Raw genomic sequence first — 19317 nt, forward strand, 5'->3', positions numbered from 1 at the left:
CCATTCCTCCGCCAACAACTCGAAACAGCAGGAGCACCGACATGCGGCGGCGGCGGCGTCACGAGGCAGCGCGGGAACCTCCGAGCCTGCCGAACGCCTTCCCGTTCCGGTGACTCGGTGACGTCACAATCAGGTGACGATCGCGCTTCGACGTCAGCCCCGCTCCGCCGCCGTGTCGCAACCTGCGCGTCGACTTCAGCGAAGCAGGCGTCGAGCGTCCCCCCCGGCCCGAGGAAAAACAACGCACCGAAATGGACAATAGCGGGAAGGAAAAGGAGGCCGCGGCTCTGATGGCCGAGGCGGAGAGGAAATTGAAATCGTCGCAGTCGTTTTTCGGGGCGCTGTTCGGGTGAGCGTTTAGCATGTAGCCTTTAGCCGAGCTGGGAAGCCAACTAAGCGGAAGCGGCACAAGTCAACGCTACAGCGCGCAGGGCGGGCAGCCATGGCGCTCACGAAATACACAAAAATTGTCTGTCCGTCCAAAAAGACGGCCCGCAAGCCACCCCGTGTACACTGTTTATGTCAAGGCGACATACGTTTTGTTGTTATAACCCTTTCGTTGGTGTTGCGCTGGGACCGCTGGCAGCGGGTCACCACGGTCCTTGCGACACTGACTTCCGCCCTTTGCTGAACCGGGCGCCCCCAACAACAAATGGTGTCAAATCTCAACTGTTGAAAATAATATCCGTGTCCGTACAACGTTAGAGGGTAACCAAGCATACGTTGTTGTCTTATGTAAAAAGCGGAATCCAGCGCCTTGGATTCTCAGTGCAAAGGCCAGCGGTGATTGATGTACGCACGGCTTTCACGTCAGTAGTAGTGAAAGTACCACAAGTACTAGATTCAAGAGTCAAGAGGGTTATTTGTCTCATACATATACATACTGTCATACATATATCCAGTGACATGTCTTTGCAACGCACCCGGAGATTATGCACAATAAGTTCTAAAACGAATATAATAGCTGACCTAATTTCTACCTGGCTACCGATTCATAAAACGTAATGCAGTTAGTGAATAGAACAATATAAAATACATTTGAATAAGACTCAAAAAGGTAATCCAAAAATAAAAGTAATGGTAATAAGAGTTATGTATATGGGATAGGTTATTTGTATATACAGATATGTGCAGTAAAGTGGTGTATACGTATATATTGTATTTACTCTTAATGTACTAAAGGTATTAAAAGTAAAAGTACTTGTCATAACCAGTGCTCTGATATAACAAAGCCGATAATACCATATACCGTATACGTATGCAAGTCTGACTGATGCTTTTTTTTGGTCATTTTAGTGGTTCTTCCAAGATGGAGGAGGCCTGTGACCTGTATGTAAGGGCGGCAAACATGTTCAAGATGGCCAAAAATTGGTGTGGTACGGTATTTTTCTGCTTGCATGCCCATATGTAGTGGTCTCTTTTGTATTTATTTCGTATGGTATGTATTTCCTTGACATTTTTAAATCTGCTTTTCAGCTGCAGGAAATGCTTTCTCCCAAGCCGCCTGCCTTCACCTACAGATGCAGAGCAAACACGACGCTGCGACTAACTTTATAGATGCTGGAAATGCCTTCAAAAAAGCTGATCCGCAAGGTAACTAGTAATCACTGTGATACAAAACATGGACACTGCCACTGTTCTATCCAATTTTTTATTTTATAAATAGCAGATACAAATCGGCTGTATACAGGACAGCGTGTTTTGCCCTTCAGAAATGCGAACTTATTCTATAGTTTTACTCTTTACATATTGCCTGAGTCGGCTCATCTGCTAATAGTGATGAACAAAGATATGTCTACTTTTTTTTTCTTATATCGACACAATCGTTCATGTTTCTTCTTTTTACCCTACAGAGGCCATAAACTGTCTAAACCGAGCAATAGAGATATACACCGATATGGTAAGACACTGTATGGTGGATAGTTTTACAGTATCCAAATCCTACTAATGTATTGTATCCAGTGGAGCTAGGTGTAGACACCAGGGATACAATGGTACAGAGTATGTTATCGAACCGTTCGGTACGATACGCACACGTGAACCGTGGTATCATGGTAGAAGTCCAGTGGACGCATGCATCAGCGCAGCGTATAGTGCTGCTTCCTATAGAATCATCTGTTGCAGCTCCACTGAGCACATCGGCTGCGGGGGGTCCAAGCGGAGCGGCGCAGCATTTCTCCATTTTTGCGCGAGAGGTCTATCTTAGTATTTTATTTTTTCAAATGAACATGGCTATGCAGCCTTTTCCATAGAAACACGAGACAAAACTACATAGAAATGTTTTTGTAAAGAGTGCAATAAATCTAGGTGTCCATTCTGAAAATAACCCTCTGGGATGGGCGTGTCCCTCTCTATTACGAACTTCTCTTGAACAATTCTTTTGAACTTGATTTTTTGTAGGAATGAAGGAAACAGTCATGGTGGGTGATGAGCCATTCTTTTTCGTCAAGTTTTATGTTGTTTGTTTAAGTTGCCGTCTCCTGCCGCCCGAAAAATCCCCCCCCCCCCCCCATGTAAGAAATATCCTATGTTTCTTCTTGCCGTGAGGTCCCCTGGCTGAAAAGGAGTGCACCAACTGTCACGTCACAAAGCAAAGGCACACACACACTGGTCTGACTGTGAGGTTTTATTTCAATAAGTGGTTTTACTATAATTTTTGTGTCATGTGACAAAAATAACTAAAGTTCAGATTTTTTTTTTTTATTGTGAAACATTTTTAAAAGTGTGTGTGTGTGCGTGCATGCGGACAAGAAAAAATATTTTTATTAGCCACTATCCTGAACACCTCCCCTCCAATCAGACAAATTTATGCAAATTATAACAACCCACCAATGAACTTGAGCCCTCGTCTCCTCTCCCCCCAGTCATACACACAGAGCATTACACTTGTTATTTGGCAGACTTTTCTTACATCATTTTAATATACATATTTAATTCAATTTTTTATTTCTTAAATATAAAGATACTGTACCGTCACCGTGGCCCCAAAACCGTGATACATACCGAACCGCGAGTCCGCTGTACCGTTGCATCCCTAGTGGACACTTTATACTTTTATAGTTTTAACTGAAGTACATTGGTAGTATTCAGTCAATCACACAAAAATAAATGTATTCTTGCATTTTGTGCCAAACCTTTGATACCCAGATGGTACATGCAATGTACTATTTGGGTATCAAACGTATGGCACAAAATGCGAGAATACATTTTATTCTGTTTCTGTGAGACAAAAATAAAACCGCAGATTTGTGGAAGTTTTCATGTAATTATCAGGAGAACAGCTATCACTACAGACATTGAACACGTTCTGACGATGACCCGGCCATCGTATCCAGTAGGTTTAATGTGCTTCTCTGCTTTTTTTTGACAATTCTTAGGGCAGATTCACTATTGCCGCCAAACATCACATCTCTATTGCTGAAATATTTGAGACTGAGCTGGTGGATATTGATAAGGTAAGGAGAATAAATGTTTTGACTTTCATAACTTTTTTTTGAGTGCCAGGAATTTTAGAGCCTCAACTTGCATACTAGCCCCCCCCATCCTGTCAGTCAAGCAGTTTTTAGCTTTTTGATTATTTCTGTTCCCTGTTCTGCCACTCACCAGCTTTCCTTGACTGGTCATTAAACAGAGGCCAGACAAGCTGCCATTTATGCTTTCAACTGAAAATAAGTTAAGCGCTATGATAAGTTTTTTTTTCTTTTAGATGTTTTTGTTGGCATTTTCTTGCTTTATCAGACAGTGATAGTGGGGAAAGAAAGGGGACAGAGAGGGTGACATGCAGTAAATGGCTATGTGTCGGAATCTAACCCGGGCCGCTGCGGTATGGTCCAAGCCTTGTATATGGTGCGCGCTACCGGGGCAGTCATAAAAAGTATATATTCTACACTTCTGGAACACAGTCGAGGGGGGCAGCAATGAGGCTGTACTGTCATATTCACAATTCTTTAATCATGCTTCCAGTAGCTAGTAACTGGCACAAGGGGCCACTGTGGCACAACCCACACCAACATTTCCACAACCAATGGCCCAGAGTCAAATCAGTGAAGATTCTATGAATTTTTCCTCAGGCCATCGCTCATTATGAACAGGCAGCAGATTATTACAAAGGGGAGGAATCCACCAGGTAAATTAATAATATCCTGTGTCTAATGCCATTGTTTATGGTTTATGTTTAGAAATAATTATAATAGGCCTTTGGCACTTTTAAAAACTGTCTTGCTCATTGAAAGTTCAGCAGCCTGATGTTATGGTAAAAATTCTCTCATAAATATATGTGTGGACTAATTTGTTATTCTTTATACTTTTTAGTTCTGCAAACAAGTGCCTTCTTAAGGTTGCAACCTATGCAGCTCAGCTAGAGCAGTACCCGAAGGCCATTGAGATCTATGAACAGGTGGGGAGCACATACCAATGCTTTACTACACTATACTGTTAGTGGTAGTACAATTTTTTATTTAATTTGTTTTTGTATGTCTTATTATGGGCCCCATTAACCAAACGTGCATAAAATCAGATTTGATTGCAAAGTGCTTAGGAGCAACTTTTCAACAAACGTGGCGGCTTTCATCTTTTTCCAGCTTAATTTATTCCTTGGCGTGTGTTCAAAACAAGTGGGAAGGTGTTATTCGTCATGCAACATCAATTACAGTAGTGCCGAATCTCATAACCGCAAAATGGTTGAAAATGACTTGACTTTGACTGTTTTATGACTTTGGATTTGGTTTCAGGTTGGAACCCATGCGATGGACAGCACGCTCCTGAAATACAGCGCCAAGGACCATTTCTTCAAAGCAGCGCTGTGCCACTTCTGCGTGGACATGCTGAATGCAAAGGTGAGGCCCGGGCCCCGTGTTTCTGTGGGCTGCACGGCGGCAACACCTCTCATGTTCCTTGTCATTGTTTCCCAGCTCGCAGTGCAGAAGTACGAGGAGATGTTTCCAGCCTTTTCAGATTCTCGAGAATGCAAGCTGTTAAAGGTGGGTATTTACATGAACATTACCCAACAAACAAACCCACATGTTTGTTTTAGTTGGCCTTTCAAAAATAAGTCCACTTAACCCTTTTCGAATACATTGGTCTCCTAATCTACTTCCCAATGTTTGCACCGAGGTGTGTGTGTGTGGACTTAACAGTACTGAGTCTTTGTATGTTTCAAATCTTTTTTTTTTTTTTTTTTTCTATTCTAACCAGAAACTTCTGGATGCTTATGAAGAACAAAACGTGGATGCATATACTGATTCCGTAAGTTATTTATTTATCCCACCACGTGCATGTTTACATGCTCCTTTCTCTGAGTTAGATTGTATGTGTGCTAAACAACTCACACTTTGATTTTTTCGGATTGAGTTTGTTCAGTTTCTTTTCTTATCAAGCATCAAATTATATGTTTCTGAGGACTTATTTCGATGCAAGAGCAGGTTTATTTCTTGGCCGATCCGACCGATTTTTGAAGCGTCATCATCTACCTTAATTACCAGAATAGCGCCTGAAAATGATGCAAACTGAGGAACTTCTTTCCAGCTCCTTTCACTTGTTGCTTTGTCTCTTGTTTTATGAATGCTTTTTTGGCTTCCCCTGGTATCCCCATTTTTAACATCACAGCGCTATGGATTTTGGGTTATTCCCGCAAGCGCAAACAAAGTTTTGATTCAGTGCGGACGTTGAGAATGGACCCAAATGAACCTACGATCAACTTTGCCAACGTGGCAGTGGTGGGAACTTCCGCTTCTGGTTTGAAGTTGTTTGTGAAGGTGTCGTGTGATCTGGGTGGCAGTGTGTATTCAACTGTGGTTTGGAGTTTGTGCACTGAATACACTGCAATTATTATAAAGATATTTGTAAAATAGGACAATACACGCTTGTTTGCTACGTTGGGCCTGATTTTAAATAATTTACTTTTTCCCCTTTGTCTCAGGTAAAGGAATTCGACACAATTTCTCGGCTGGATCAGTGGCTCACCACCATGCTTCTCCGCATCAAGAAAACCTTACATGAAGATGAGAGCGATCTCCGTTGATGGCCCCCCTGCCAGCTTATTTTTAAGCCCAAGACAGAGCGAAACCTATTTTTTCCCCTCTCGTTGCCTTTATCCCTTCACTTCCATTCTCGCTACAAGCAGATTGTGCTTTTCCAACCATGATCCCTTAATCTTAATGTACAGATACTTTGATGCCACCTGCAGTATTTACTTTTAAACCAGTTGCCCACCCTTCACTCGACAGCGGGGCTGGGCAATTAAGAGTCATGAAGGTACAATATGAGGAAGAGGTGTGTCTATCATTGGAGTCAGCTTGTGTGGGCATGGATTGACAACCTAGATACTCTTGGCCTTGTTTGACATATTATTGCCCTACGCAGCTGGATGATTTCAGTTGTTAGATTAAATAAACACTAGTTTTCTGAGTGCACATAGTATATTCAGTTTACACAGGTTAAAGGTAACCGCCACCTGTTCTGGGCGATAATACCAAATAATCAGTACCAGCACATATCTTTTCGGGGGGGTTTTTTTGTTTGTGTTTTTTTTCATATTACACAAATGGATTGGAAGATGCCAACTGCAATATATTTTCAATACAAATGTCTTCAGGACAATGATGACTTAATTATGACCAAACATTCAAAACGGTTCTCTGCTTGTACCCACCTAAAAACCTGTATTTGTTTAACCAGTGCAGCCCTAAGTAAGTGTTGTGCTCCCGGAGGAAATATCTCATCTTTGACTGCTGTGCAGTGCAACTCTCCCAATGGGAGACGAGCAATCATAGCCTCTGCCTTATATAGACAACTTCAAATCTCAGGAACTGTGGACTTCAAATTTTTATGAAAATCCATGCTTTTAAAAGCATACACTTGATCGACCATTGTTAATTTGTCACTTAAATGTAAAATCAGTTTTATTCCACATAACCGCAACAAACATGGTTGTCTCCATGGTAACATTTGCCGATTGTGAGATGGATGGAGAATTCTCAAAAGGCTTTCATTGTATAGTAGTGCTGTTTGAAGTGTAGTGTTATTTTAAAGATGTCCATGTGTTGGTCGGTTCTTAACAGCTGACCAACCTGGAAGTCGGCGTGTTAGGGCCTGCACACAATGCAATGCATTGGGGCAAAAAATGCTTTACTGATATGAGCACTGTGTTCATCTACAGGTAATTAAGTCACAGTTACCTTCCTGATTTTTGTCAAAAATAAGGGTCAAATATGTTGGATCTCTTTGTAAATCGTTGTTTCCTGTTAACCGTCTGAATAAATTGTATAAAGTTACTCTTGTGGTCTTGGCTCTAAGGCTTTATATCATGGAATATGGAGACAATGTCCTGGTAATTGCATCATGTGTTTCACAGGTGCAACCAGATGATCACAGGAGAGCAGGCGATAATGATATTAACAATTAGGACTAAAGATTCATTAGACACACATTGCACTGTACATACGGCACGTAGTGAAAAGCTTTTTTTGGGGGGGTGGGGCAAACTCCAGAGATTGTGCTGGGCATGGTACAAATAGAAAAACATAATTAAACAAAACGAATAAAAAATGTAAAGGAGTAAAGTAAAACCAAATAAAAATGAAAATAGGAGTAAAAGTAAAAAAACAAAAAGAACGCGAGCTCAGTGTCAGCGGAGCAGCCCGAAAGGCGTCCGGGCGCAGCAGTACATAGTATGACTTAGGAATATACAACTATTCTTAAAAATAACTAATACGACACATGGGAACGAATCGCGGGGTAATAAAAAAAAAAAAAAAAAAGGTGAACGCTGAAATGAGTAAAAAAAACAACAAAAAACCAACAAAAAAACACAACAACAAGCCATGTGAGCGGAGCTGGTGATTAGAGGAAATAACTTCCAGCGGAGAGTGGATCCTGAAAACAGCAGCTGCGGGAGGAGGGTCCGCTGTTCCGCCCAGGCTCGGTCCACGGTAAGTGGCTCGATGATATCCTCGCTCTGTCCTTCTTCCCTTCCCCTCGAAACCGTTCTTTTTCTCGGGGCTTTAAAGCACCGAGTGTTTCAGGATCGCGGTGCTGACCCTGAGGCGTCTGCTTTAAATAAAAAAAAAAATCTGTTTTAATTATGAGTCGTAATTGAAATAACCGGGATGAATGTGTGTTCGACGGAAGAAACCAGTTCGGATCCCACGTTGTGAACCTTGAAATGGGTCTGGAACATGAAACGGTAGAAGGGCCCGAAACTAAACTGTTGTCAGGATGATTTTGAGAATTATTTGGAATTGAAGTTCAGTTCAATGTGAGCAGATTCGAAACCGATAGTTGAATAGAAATAATGATCGAAAATGACGCGAATAAATGTCTGGTTTGAACTATTATTATTATTATTATTATTATTAGGATTGTTATTATTGTTCATATTATGAACAATAATAACAAAACCAGTGCAGTTCCCTTCTCAAACATGCCTGTTTCTCACGGGGAAAACACACACCCGAGTCGCGCTTTTGGGTAAAGTCTGTGTTCTGTTGATGATTATTATTAATAATAATAATAATAATAATAATAATAATAATATGCGTCGCGGCCCCGCCCAACCAGATGGCTCGCGCAGTTTCCCACGGGAAGCCCCGCCCCCCTGCTGGCTCCCCGTTCCCTTGTTTATCTTTTAGTTTGTTGACGTTTCTACACGTGGCACCGAATCCGACACCGCGCGTCCCGAACCTGCGACACACCGTCCACGGGCGGAGTAGATGGACGAACAGTTGTCGAGATAGTAGAAGGACATCAACTCCTTCCTTTAATAGTTTTATTAGGACCAGCAGTGGTGGCGGTAATAGTGGTTGGGGGTGGTAGTAGAAGTGGGTTGTGGTAGTAGTGGTTGTTGGTGGGTAGTAGAAGTGGTTGGTGGTGTTAGTGGTGATAGTAGTAGGTGGTAGTAGTATTGGTTAGTGGTAGAGGTGTTAGTATGGGTGGTAGTGGTTAGTAGTATTGGTGATGTTAGTAGTGGGTGATAGGTGTCATGCCATTTCACTGCATATATGAATGACTGTATGTATGTGACAAATAATCACTTGAATTTGATAGTGGGTGGTGGTAGTATTGGTGGTGATAGTAGTAGTTGTGGTGTTGGTGATAGTAGTGGTTAGTAGTTGTGGTGTTGGTGATTAGTGGGTGATAGTAGTATTGGCTGGTGGTGGTAGTTGTGGTTAGTGGTGGAAGTAGTGGTTGGTGGTGGTAGTAGTATTGGTTGGTGGTAGAAGTGGTTAGTAGCTGTGGTGGTAGTATTGTTGGTGTTAGCAGTGGCGGTAGTAGTGGTTGGTGGCGGTAGTAGAAGTTGGTGGTGGTGATAATAGTAGTAGTGGGTGGTGGTGGTAGTATTGGTAAGTAGTATTGGTTAGCGGTGGTGGTAGTAGTAGTCGGTCGTGGTGGTAGTATTGGTTAGTAGTAATGGGTGATAGTAGTGGTTGGTGGTGGTAAAAGTGGTGGTTATAGTAGTATTGGGTGGTGGTGGGTGACGTCGTGGTGATAGTAGTATTGGTTGGTGGTGGTTAGTAGTAGTGGTTGGTGGTGATTGTAGTGGTGGTGGTGGCAGTGGTGGAACCCGATCAGGTCTGCCGGGGCAAAAACTCCCAGGACAGATTTAGGTGCTTGATGACTGGATAGAGGAACCTGATGCTTTGGATACTTCCCGTTGCTGTGTTTCCGCCTTGTCCAAATGACATTGGGTGTTCTCCTCTAGACAGGTTCTCTGGAGGGATTGCCGGTTACTTGTTGCCTACGTCGCCTACGGGCCGAGATACACCACCCTTTCCGCCGCTCTTCTAGAATGACCAGTTGAGAGGAACTCCCCGTAGTTTGACGCTCACCAACCTTGGACCAATGATTCGTAGGACCAGCCAGGCTTTCGTCGCAGCGTCTATTCTCTTCAGCCTCGTCCTGATAATGGTCTACTCCAATTTAAGCCTGGAGACGACATCTCGACACCGGGTTCCGGCGGAAGAGTCCCCGAAGGGCACCGAAACACCGGGCCACACCAGTCGCATCGCCCTAAAACCCTCCGCGCCACAGGCTGCTATTGATCCAGTTTTGCGAAACATATCTGCCATCGCTAACCTCAGGCTGGCCTTTCCTCAGAATGGGGCTTACTGGAACCGCCTGCTTTACGGCGGCCTGCAGCAGCTGGAGGAGGCCGGATTCACCCTCGACTACAAAGCTCAAGGGACCCGCTGCCGAGAGGTGAACCACGAGGTTCTGCAGATTAATGTGCACGACTTCGCCGCCTATCCCAAGATCCACCAGGAATTTGTGAGGGGCCTGAAATGCAGACATGCCCGCCTGCTGATTGACCAGCCTCGGAAGTGTGTCGCAGACGAGGGGGCGGACGGCAACCACACCTTTCTGCTCTTTGCGGTCAAGTCGGTTCCTTCAAACTTTCGCCAGAGGCAGGCAGTTCGCGAGACCTGGGGGCAAGGGGGTATGTATCATGGCGGGCTGAGCGTGCGCACTGTGTTCCTCCTGGCCAGCTCGTCGCTCGAGGACCCGGATCTCACCGCCCTGTTGTCATTTGAAGCCGAGCACTTCGGCGACGTGCTCCAGTGGGACTTTGAGGACTCCCTTTTCAATCTGACTCTCAAAATGTACGCCTTCCTTGAGTGGTCGTTGGAAAACTGCCCTCACGTCTCTTTCGTCTTCAGCGGGGATGATGATGTGTTTGTCAACACGCCTGCGATGCTCAGCTACCTGCGTTCCCTTAAGGCTTCCGAGGCCTCTCAGGCATACGTTGGACATGTAATAAGCTCCGCCGGTGCCCATAGAGACCCTAACAACAAATACTACATTCCCCTGAGCTTCTTCGATGGCTCTTACCCGTCTTATGTCGGAGGAGGTGGGATCCTGATCGGAGGGGCAATGCTGAAATCCCTGCACCTAATCGCCACCCTCATCCCTCTGTTCCCCATTGACGACGTCTACGTTGGGATGTGCTTCAAGGCATTGGGAGTCTCTCCGCAGGCACACGGGGGCTTTCATACCTTTGACATCCGGCAGCAGGATCGCGAGAATGTGTGTGTGCACAAAGAGCTTATTATGACTCACCAGCGCACTCCCCATGAGATCAAGAGGCTCTGGAAGGGCATTCACAGCCCCTTGTTAGCGTGTTGAACCTTCAATAAATGAGCACCGACTGAAGCAAAGCATGGCTTTGTGATGCTCTCCTTGTTTTTTTATTTTTTATTTTAGTACATCAGTCTAGTTTTCATGTTGTTGCAAAGCAGTCTGTGCAATGTAAAAATACCAGCTCAATAGTTTAATACCAACCAGTCTTGATGCAAATATCAATTTTGTGCTTGTATCCAGGAGTGAGGACTACAGTTATACTCAAGCAAGGACACTTATTTGTTAAACTCAACTTTTCCAATTTGAAGTGGACAATGTTAAAGCTGTCTAAGAGCTGTTTGCATCGGTGACTTTGTTCTAGGTTCATATTAAAGTCATTTTTCCCCTGAGGGGTGGATTGCTCAATAAAAAAAATAAAGTGGAAATGCTGTGTTCTTTTTTTTTTTTCCCTTTTTGTTTTATTAGGCTTGCAAACACAGTGAATTTTTGATCAACGTCACATCTAATAATAGCCAGGATACATGATGGGTGTGTAGTAACAGGAAGTTCTTTTCAATATTTAATGTCTCCATCACTCTAGCACTTGTATTAAAAACACATTTGGAAGTTTCTATGAGCGGGTCGTTTTGTTCTCAAACCTCGAGGACAAAATAAAACACCATCCACCGCAACCAACAAAGGGAACCGTCAATGGATGACGCCTAGATTACATCTGTTACAAGGGTCGCGTGTCGAGTCTTATTGCTTGAAACGTACATTTACAACAGTCACATTACCGCCCACCCGCACTCCAACAAGCAGGACGTCCTCGTAGCGAGAGAAAAGGAGCGATCGTAAAAACTACCGCGATCCGAGGATTAGCCAGGAAATCCGACGTTCTCGAACTTAAGGCACAAAAACCATGAGGCATGTGAGAACGTAGTGAAGACCCCGATCCCATCCCATCACTCTGTTGTGCAGAGAAGACATCTATCAAAACTATAATTCCACCCACACAGTACAAGGTGTGCAGCAGTTTATCCAAAATGTCATGACCCCACTACCCCCACCCCCCACCCCGGATGCAGTTATTTGTCGTACAGGTCGAGGGGGTAGTGCTCCTTGTACTGCTTCACGTGCCTCCACATGGACTCGCGCTGCTTGCTCAGGTTGGGCGTCATCTCCTCGTAGACGTCGGAGAAGAGCAGGTCGGGCTTGGGCTTCTGCCGCTTCTCCGCCCGCTCAAACGCCTCCATCACCTGCTTGCGCGACTGCTTCCTCCAGCTCCTCTCGTCGTCCTCGCTCCACCAGCCTCGGGCGCCCATGTAGTGCCGGAGCCTGGAGATGGGGTGGTCTTGCTTGTCCCAGTAGTTGACCTCGTCCACCGAGCGGTAGGCGGAGCTGTCGTCGCTGGTGCTGTGGTGGCCGATTCTGAACGAGTTATTCCACAGACGAGACAAAAAAAAAAAAATGCGATCATTCAAATTTCAGCGGTTACGTGGGATGCACACGTTTTATCAACACTAAACCTTATTTTCTTTAGTTTGCCCTGCGTAGGCTTGAGGCCCACGCCTACGAAACTGATCCCCGGCTCCGAATCGACCAGAGAGGGAGGATCTCTCTGCTCAGATTTGTTTTGGATTGTTTGATTATTTGTAATGTTCGTTGCGAAAAGCGTTCTTGTATTGCATTTATAAAAAAAAAAAATTTAATAAATAAAGATGTTTTCCCCTCTGGTTGTTGTGACTGTTTTTCTAACCCTAATGTGACGCATCTTGTCTGAATCAATCATAGAAATAGAATGTGACAGATACTTAAGTCGTCGTCAACAAGTACGCTGGTTTACACCTGGCATCAGAATGCGTCTCCACCTGTCTCAAGGAACCACCGGTGCTCGGATCTCACTCCCTCGCATATATGCAAATATAATATATTGTAATTATAATATGGCAATATAATATCATCTCCTGGAGAAAGACTTAGTTTCCTCAGTTTCCTCAGTTTCTTACTTGTATGGAGAATTAACGTCAACCTCACCCAGAGAATTGGAGTGTTATTTTTATTGGAGTTACTTTTTTATTTCTCCTCCTGACGTCGGTGCGCCGGTTTTCCTGTGTTTCTATTTGAGATCTATTTATTTCTGTTTCTTTCCTACTTGTATGCATGTAAATGTTTTAAACACAAGCGAGTTAAGGGACTGTCCCCACTGTTCCGTGCCGCGCCACGCACGTCTCCCCGTTGCTACGGGACTGTTTTTGTGGAAATACTTCACTTGTAAATAATAAATCCTGCGCCTCTGGAACGGGGAGACCTCATTTGCCGCATTATATTACGTTCTATGCACGCGCCCCCCCCAGCGATCGCCGAATGGAAATTTTTGCACAATCGCCCAAATCTACTGTGTCAAAAAGGGCCGGAATGTAGTTGGAATTGAAAAGCCACCAAACTAACCTCACTAGCAGGGCCACATTCCTTACTTGTCATTGTATCTGTATAATACAAACCCAAGTATAGTGTTATTATTAATAATAAAAAGCTACCCATTAAACCACGGCTTGTCAACTCCATTCTATTGGTGGCAGACAACATTGAAACATAATTGAAAAACAAAATGCACTCCTTGCCCTTAAAAATATATTTTTTACCAGTTTCCAAAAATCAAATTGTTCGGCTTTTTCACGTCTGTACTTCTCGCATTAATATAACAAACCCACTTAAACGCTAACTTCACAAGTATTCAATGTGCCGGTCTAGATAAACTATAAACACAATTCTATTCATTATTAAGCCTCCACATAGCTTCCTCATCTGCTGTGAGAATTCACAGTCAGTTAATAAAGAACAACTTCATCTCAGGTTGCACATGAACGGCTGCTTTGGACTGCATTTGGACGGCATTCCACCTCCACCACTCCTGTCCCCGTCCCCGTCCCCACCCCCACCCCCTGGTTCTTGAGATAACGTGGCGTAGAACATTGAAAACGTGGGGCACTCGTACATATGTGTACGTTCTGTTTCAATTGAGCAAGTCAAGTTCTACAAGTCAACTGTATTTGGATTTCTGATTCACGTTTCACCATTTCTGCGTTACAAATTTGGTGGTTTTCGAACGGTGTTAATTTGATCCAAGCACCTTTAGTGATTACATCTACAAAGTAAGCTTATAAATAAATAAACTAACGAATGAATGAATGAATGAATGAATAAACGAAAAGTGACAGCTTAACGGGAGGAGACGGTGACGTAACACCCCTCCCCCTTCAGAGACCGCATCTTTCCCCGCTCATCTTGAACCGACCTGTACGTCATGGCCTCGATGAGGAAAGGCTGGTTCTCTGCCACGGCTCTGCGGCGCGCTTCCTTTGTGGCGTTGTAAACGGCAAACACGTCGTTACCGTCGACGCGGATGGACATCATGCCGTAGCCCGGGCCACGGGCGGCTGTTCAGAGGCAGAAAGGAAGTAATTACAACCACTCTCGTCACAGTTCTTGAGCACATTTTCACCTCGAACCAAAACTCTGTGACGTATTCAACGTCACTATTTTTGATTCTGATGAGCTACAAAGTAAGTATTTTCACATTCATCTGTAGAGTCTCTTGAGGAAATCATACGAACTTTAAAATAATTCCTTTCCAGAGCCAAACAAACACGGTGTACTCAAGGCCATTGTGTGCACAAATGGTTTGTTAATTCATTGAGTTGTTTGCAAATGGGTCATAGCCAATGTCAACTCAAAAGATTTGTGATCCCACAAAACAAAAGAATTACGTAGGGTCAATGAAGTGACTCAAATAGCAAGTCATTACTTGGGTCGTTTTTTTTTTAAATTTCTGATAGTGTGAAACCATGTCCTTTGTTGGATCGGGTCCTTCAGGTTTTACTTGTATGCCCCTCATTGTGTAACTGTGCCTCTTTGATGCAAACTGAATTTCCACCTGACTGACAACAAAGACCTGAGCTGACCGTCTTTATACGTAGCTCACACTACATTCCTCCCCTTCTTTGAACTGGAGGAAATGAAACAAATACGCAAAACCAGAAGCGGCCTCGGCCTCTTACCGATACCATCTCCTCTGTACTGTTCATTGGTGGGAGTGGAGATGGCGTAGCCATTATTACGACAGAAGAAAATCAGCGGGCACTCGAGGGTGGCGGAGAAGTTGAAGCCAGCGTGGGCGTCCCCCTCACTGGCAGCACCCTCTCCAAAGTAGCAGATAACGGCACGGTTCATGTTCTCCCTCTTCAGGGCGTACGCTGCACCTGCCGCTAAAACAACAACAACAAAAGGTATGAAGTCCATGGAGCTGTTGTCAATATCTACAATATCATAAATATTATATTTACAATATTGTAAATATAATATTTACAATATAGCTTACAATATATATTTACAATATATATTGTAAACGTACTTTTTGATCACCGATCTCATATTTCCGAGGTCTTCAACGCGTGATCGAAATGCGAAGGTTGTGATGTTGACAAACGCTGCTGCTGTTTGGCTCCCGACCAAAAGTTAAAAGGCGAGACGTACGGGAGAGGAAAGGAATACAGAGGATTTCCTGCGGCGCACTCAAGTTTCAGAGTACCGGATGGCGGATATTTCAATCGCCCGCTCGGGCATGGCCCCTGAAATGAGACACTGAAATTCGGTCCGGTGGATACCAATCTGTAGAGGAACCGGTACGGTACCGGATTTCGGTACCCAACTTTAATAACATCCTGCACCACATGATTCAGAGCGTGCAGGGAGAAGAAGGGCTACGGGTCGTGTGTGTGTGTGTGTGTGTGTGTGTGTGTGTGTGTGTGTGTGTGTGTGTGTGTGTGTGTGTGTGTGTGTGTGTGCCTCAATGCGCTGCAATGGAATAAGATCCACAAAAAAAAGAAAATCAATATGTGCCTGTCAATGTTGATATTGTGGCAGGCTAACCCCAAATAACTAGACGTAATGGGAAACACTCAATACTCAACTTACTGTGACTTTAAAGAGCAACTATCAGGTTATATTTTTTAATGAATTTACAATTTGGGCTTATGGAGAAGAAGTTTTTCATTATTTGATGGATACATATTACGGTGCCTCGTTGCTACTGCTAATGCCACTGGCAATCCAAAACCTCTTGTAGTGCCTTCAACATATTGAGTTTTAGGCTCACCCTGGGGAATCTGCGTGGCCAATGGAGAGGAGATAGTGACAAAGTTGAGGTCTTTGCAGCCGTAGTGGACGGGCATCTGCCGGCCCTTCCCAAGGTCGTCAGCGTTGGCGTAGCACTGAGCCATGAAGAGGTCCAAGGGAAAGCCGCGGTACATCAACACCCCTAAAGGACAGAAAAGTGAACATTTATAAAAACAACAATAAAAGCAAACTAAACACAACAGACCAGTTTCCCGGCTTGTGCTGTATCTTATGTTTGGTGTCAGGGCTGTTTGCCTTGACTTAAATGTTGTGCAAATACACAAAACCAATAACCTTGGATTCAGATTTGCGTTGGTTCTTAAAAAGTGGTGTTGGTCCGTCACCAATTCAATCTTACCAGCTTCTCTGTACTGGCCGAAGACAAGGTCGCTGGAGTCAAGAGCGGCAGCGCTACCAATGTGAGTCCCTTCCTCCCCGTAATTGGTCATGTAGAATGAGATCCGACCCTGCAGCACAAATCCACAGTGATTAACATCCCCTCACACCGCGACGCTGGTCCTTAAGTTATGAAGAAGAAAAACTGCTGAAATATTGCGACACTTACCTGTCTCTGAGATTCGTACAGAATCCGATCCATAGTGTTGAGTAGAGTCATTTTCTGATAGAAGTTCAAAACTGTTTCTTTGGAGAGCTGGGTTAAAGGGAACAATGTTCATAATAAGGTTGAGGGCTTTAGTGAAGGGCAAATAAAATGGATGACGAACAAAAGGAGAAAGCCCATTTTAATAGACCCTGGGGTGGAGAAAAAGGGGAGTCCGAAAACCTTGTCTTGAGCAAGACACTTAACCCCTAATTGCTCCTGATGGCTGCGTCCGTCAGTATTTGAATAATTGCAAGTCGCTTTGGATAAAAGCGTCTGCTAAATGTAATGTAATTGTAATAAATAATTGTTTAATTCCATATCAGCCTTAACACAGCCACGTGTCTGGTGGGGTTGATACCCCTTTTCTTGTTGAGTATTGAAACAGAGCACTCACTCCTGGGTACTTGCCAGTGCAGAGTACCAATATAAGTACCATATTTTCAATTAATAGAATTGTGAGATCGCCAATTTTGAACACGTGTGTTTACTATTTCCAGCAACTGATTTATTTTGCTGCTTTGATCTAAACATGATAAAATTAAAAAGAAAATAGTCAGAATAAAACAAAACATGAAACTGAAACTAAATGCGGCTACGTCATATTAGACTGGTATCTGGTTGAGTTGTCACGAGGGCAGGAGCACAGTATTGGAACCAACACTAGATCCCTGTTCCGGCATCTTTGCGCCCGTCGTGCCCGGTCACGGTCCCAGTACCTGCGGGTCCTCAGAAGGGTTGATGATCTGGCCCTGCCGGTCCATCACACGGTACACGGGGATCCCAGAGATGACGTTAGGCTGGATGAATTCAAGGTGATCAACAAACTCAGCCGACGCCCCCGGAAACTGGGGTTTTTCGGTCGACGGGTCAAAGGACTCCTGCCGGTGAACCCCCTGGAAGATCGACAAAAGGAGAGCAGAGCAAGACGCCAGTTCATTCAGATCAACGTATTGTTTTATGGTCAAGTCAAATCTTTTATTTTTAAAGGCTAACATGGTAGTGGTTTATAGTGGCTATTACTATTAGTGTCTAATAAACACATCCTTTCAAAATATGTATTTTTGTTCGTTTTGAAAATTAAATTCAATGCAAGTTGGGACACTCTATAGACTCTACAGTGGTTCTCAACGTGGGGGTTTGGGGACCCCCAGAGTTACACCCAAGTGTCTCCAGGAGGTCCCCGGCAAAATCTATAGAAGTCACATCGAGCGTAGCGGAAGCTATGGCCAAAACAGTCATTATAGCACATTCTCCGACGGTGCTAACGTCGTTTCGCTGGGGACCCCCTGGGACCGATTGAAGGGCCCCTGGGAGGGGGGGGTCACCGGACCCCAGGGCGAGAACCACTGCAGCGCACCCCTCCACACCCCCGCGCTCGACCAATGGGGTTGCAGCGACGCTAACGGCGTTAGCCAGTGGGCTACAATAAGCTACTGACTCTAAAAGAACCGTGGATTTTAGTTGTTTTCTTCTTTTCAGCGTGTGCAGTTTGTTGTCAATGTCCAGTTCCTCTCAAACCGAGCGGATCTGAAGGAGTATTGTTGTGTTTCTGTGTAATATGGAAGGAGCTACAGCTAGCTAGCCGCCGCCTAGCTCGCCCCCCAGGTGACCAGCAGTGAAGCCGCTCGACCTTTAACGTTACCCGGGTGGCTGCCGTCCTCCAGACCCTATACCAGGGGACCGCACACACGACTTACACCGACTCTGAAGGCCCTCTGCTGGAGCATCCTCGGTGCTCTGAGGCCGCCGGTCTGACGAACCGCACGGAGGCAAATCCCAGACATTCTGTTCAGGCTCCCCATCGCCGCCATCTGCAAAGGCGCCTCTAGGGTTGGTTACCAGCGATACCAGCGACCCGCAACCCCCCACCCCAAAAAAAACAACAACCGCGGGGATCCGGCGTCACGCAACACTTAGACCCGTTTCCACCGAACGGATCCCGATAAATAACCGGAGAGCAGCGGGTAGACAGGGGGCGCCGTGAAGGAGGGAACCGCAGCGGGCCTGGAGCTACACGGGGCCGCGTCCGATTCCGTGCAGAGCTGAGTCTTCTCTGTCCGGAGTTAAACGAAAAGAAGAGCGTCGATGTAATAAATGAAAGTAAAGTTATATAACCACTGGCTCTTCAATCATTACAATTCATTTGACTTTATAGTACTTTTATAGTAGTAGTATAGAAGTATTTGTCATTCCCTGTGTCCTGATATATATATATATTTTTTTTTCTGTTTGTTTGTTATTTCTTTATATATTATATATGTTGTTATGTATTGCTATGATTCTTTTTTTAAATATATAAAGCTCTATCTTGGTTGTATGCCCTCTTCATTAAATGCGTTTTAAATTTCTATTTCATTTTATGTTATATTTATATATATTTCAATTTGTATTTCCTTGTGTTTCATTCGGGGTTTCCCCTCTTTTTGTTGTTGGTAACAGTGTTATTTTTAAGGTGCCATGTGAGTGAAGCTTCACTTGCTTCT

At 44.3% G+C, this 19317-nt stretch overlaps 3 protein-coding genes across 3 annotated transcripts; 2 read left to right on the plus strand and 1 right to left on the minus strand.

The window, feature by feature from the left end:
• Window positions 1-183: 183 nt before the first annotated feature.
• Window positions 184-7265, plus strand: napab (N-ethylmaleimide-sensitive factor attachment protein, alpha b). Its single transcript, XM_080007473.1, has 11 exons — window positions 184-349; window positions 1297-1376; window positions 1477-1593; window positions 1854-1900; window positions 3378-3455; window positions 4071-4126; window positions 4312-4396; window positions 4731-4835; window positions 4911-4979; window positions 5194-5244; window positions 5918-7265. Exons 1-11 carry the CDS (start codon window positions 252-254, stop codon window positions 6017-6019), a joined length of 888 nt encoding a protein of 295 aa, XP_079863599.1. The 5' UTR covers window positions 184-251; the 3' UTR covers window positions 6020-7265.
• A 2441-nt stretch (window positions 7266-9706) lies between these two features.
• b3gnt2l (UDP-GlcNAc:betaGal beta-1,3-N-acetylglucosaminyltransferase 2, like) lies at window positions 9707-11729 on the plus strand. The gene has a single exon (XM_080006245.1). The coding sequence runs from the start codon at window positions 9838-9840 to the stop codon at window positions 11116-11118; it is 1281 nt and encodes a 426-aa protein (XP_079862371.1). The 5' UTR covers window positions 9707-9837; the 3' UTR covers window positions 11119-11729.
• bckdha (branched chain keto acid dehydrogenase E1 subunit alpha) lies at window positions 11504-18949 on the minus strand. Its single transcript, XM_080006244.1, has 8 exons — window positions 18532-18949; window positions 17551-17727; window positions 16796-16882; window positions 16589-16697; window positions 16211-16372; window positions 15114-15320; window positions 14351-14492; window positions 11504-12483 (listed from the first exon to the last, which is right to left on the minus strand). The coding sequence occupies exons 1-8, from the start codon at window positions 18643-18645 to the stop codon at window positions 12141-12143; spliced, it is 1341 nt and encodes a 446-aa protein (XP_079862370.1). The 5' UTR covers window positions 18646-18949; the 3' UTR covers window positions 11504-12140.
• Between the last annotated feature and the right edge of the window lie 368 nt (window positions 18950-19317).

Source organism: Zeus faber (genome assembly GCF_960531495.2).
Source record: "Zeus faber genome assembly, chromosome: 9".
NCBI lineage: Eukaryota > Metazoa > Chordata > Actinopteri > Zeiformes > Zeidae > Zeus > Zeus faber.

Excerpts from the sequence above, each read along its gene's own strand:
- napab (XM_080007473.1), top strand. The coding sequence starts at position 252 with ATGGACAATAGCGGGAAGGAAAAGGAGGCCGCGGCTCTGATGGCCGAG. Across the intron at positions 350-1,296 it reads TTTTTCGGGGCGCTGTTCGG|TGGTTCTTCCAAGATGGAGG; the intron begins GTGAGCGTTTAG and ends TGGTCATTTTAG. Across the intron at positions 1,901-3,377 it reads TAGAGATATACACCGATATG|GGCAGATTCACTATTGCCGC; the intron begins GTAAGACACTGT and ends GACAATTCTTAG.
- b3gnt2l (XM_080006245.1), top strand. The coding sequence starts at position 9,838 with ATGATTCGTAGGACCAGCCAGGCTTTCGTCGCAGCGTCTATTCTCTTC.
- bckdha (XM_080006244.1), bottom strand. The coding sequence starts at position 18,645 with ATGGCGGCGATGGGGAGCCTGAACAGAATGTCTGGGATTTGCCTCCGT. Across the intron at positions 16,698-16,795 it reads TGTACGAATCTCAGAGACAG|GGTCGGATCTCATTCTACAT; the intron begins GTAAGTGTCGCA and ends TTTGTGCTGCAG. Across the intron at positions 14,493-15,113 it reads GTACAGAGGAGATGGTATCG|CCGCCCGTGGCCCGGGCTAC; the intron begins GTAAGAGGCCGA and ends GCCTCTGAACAG.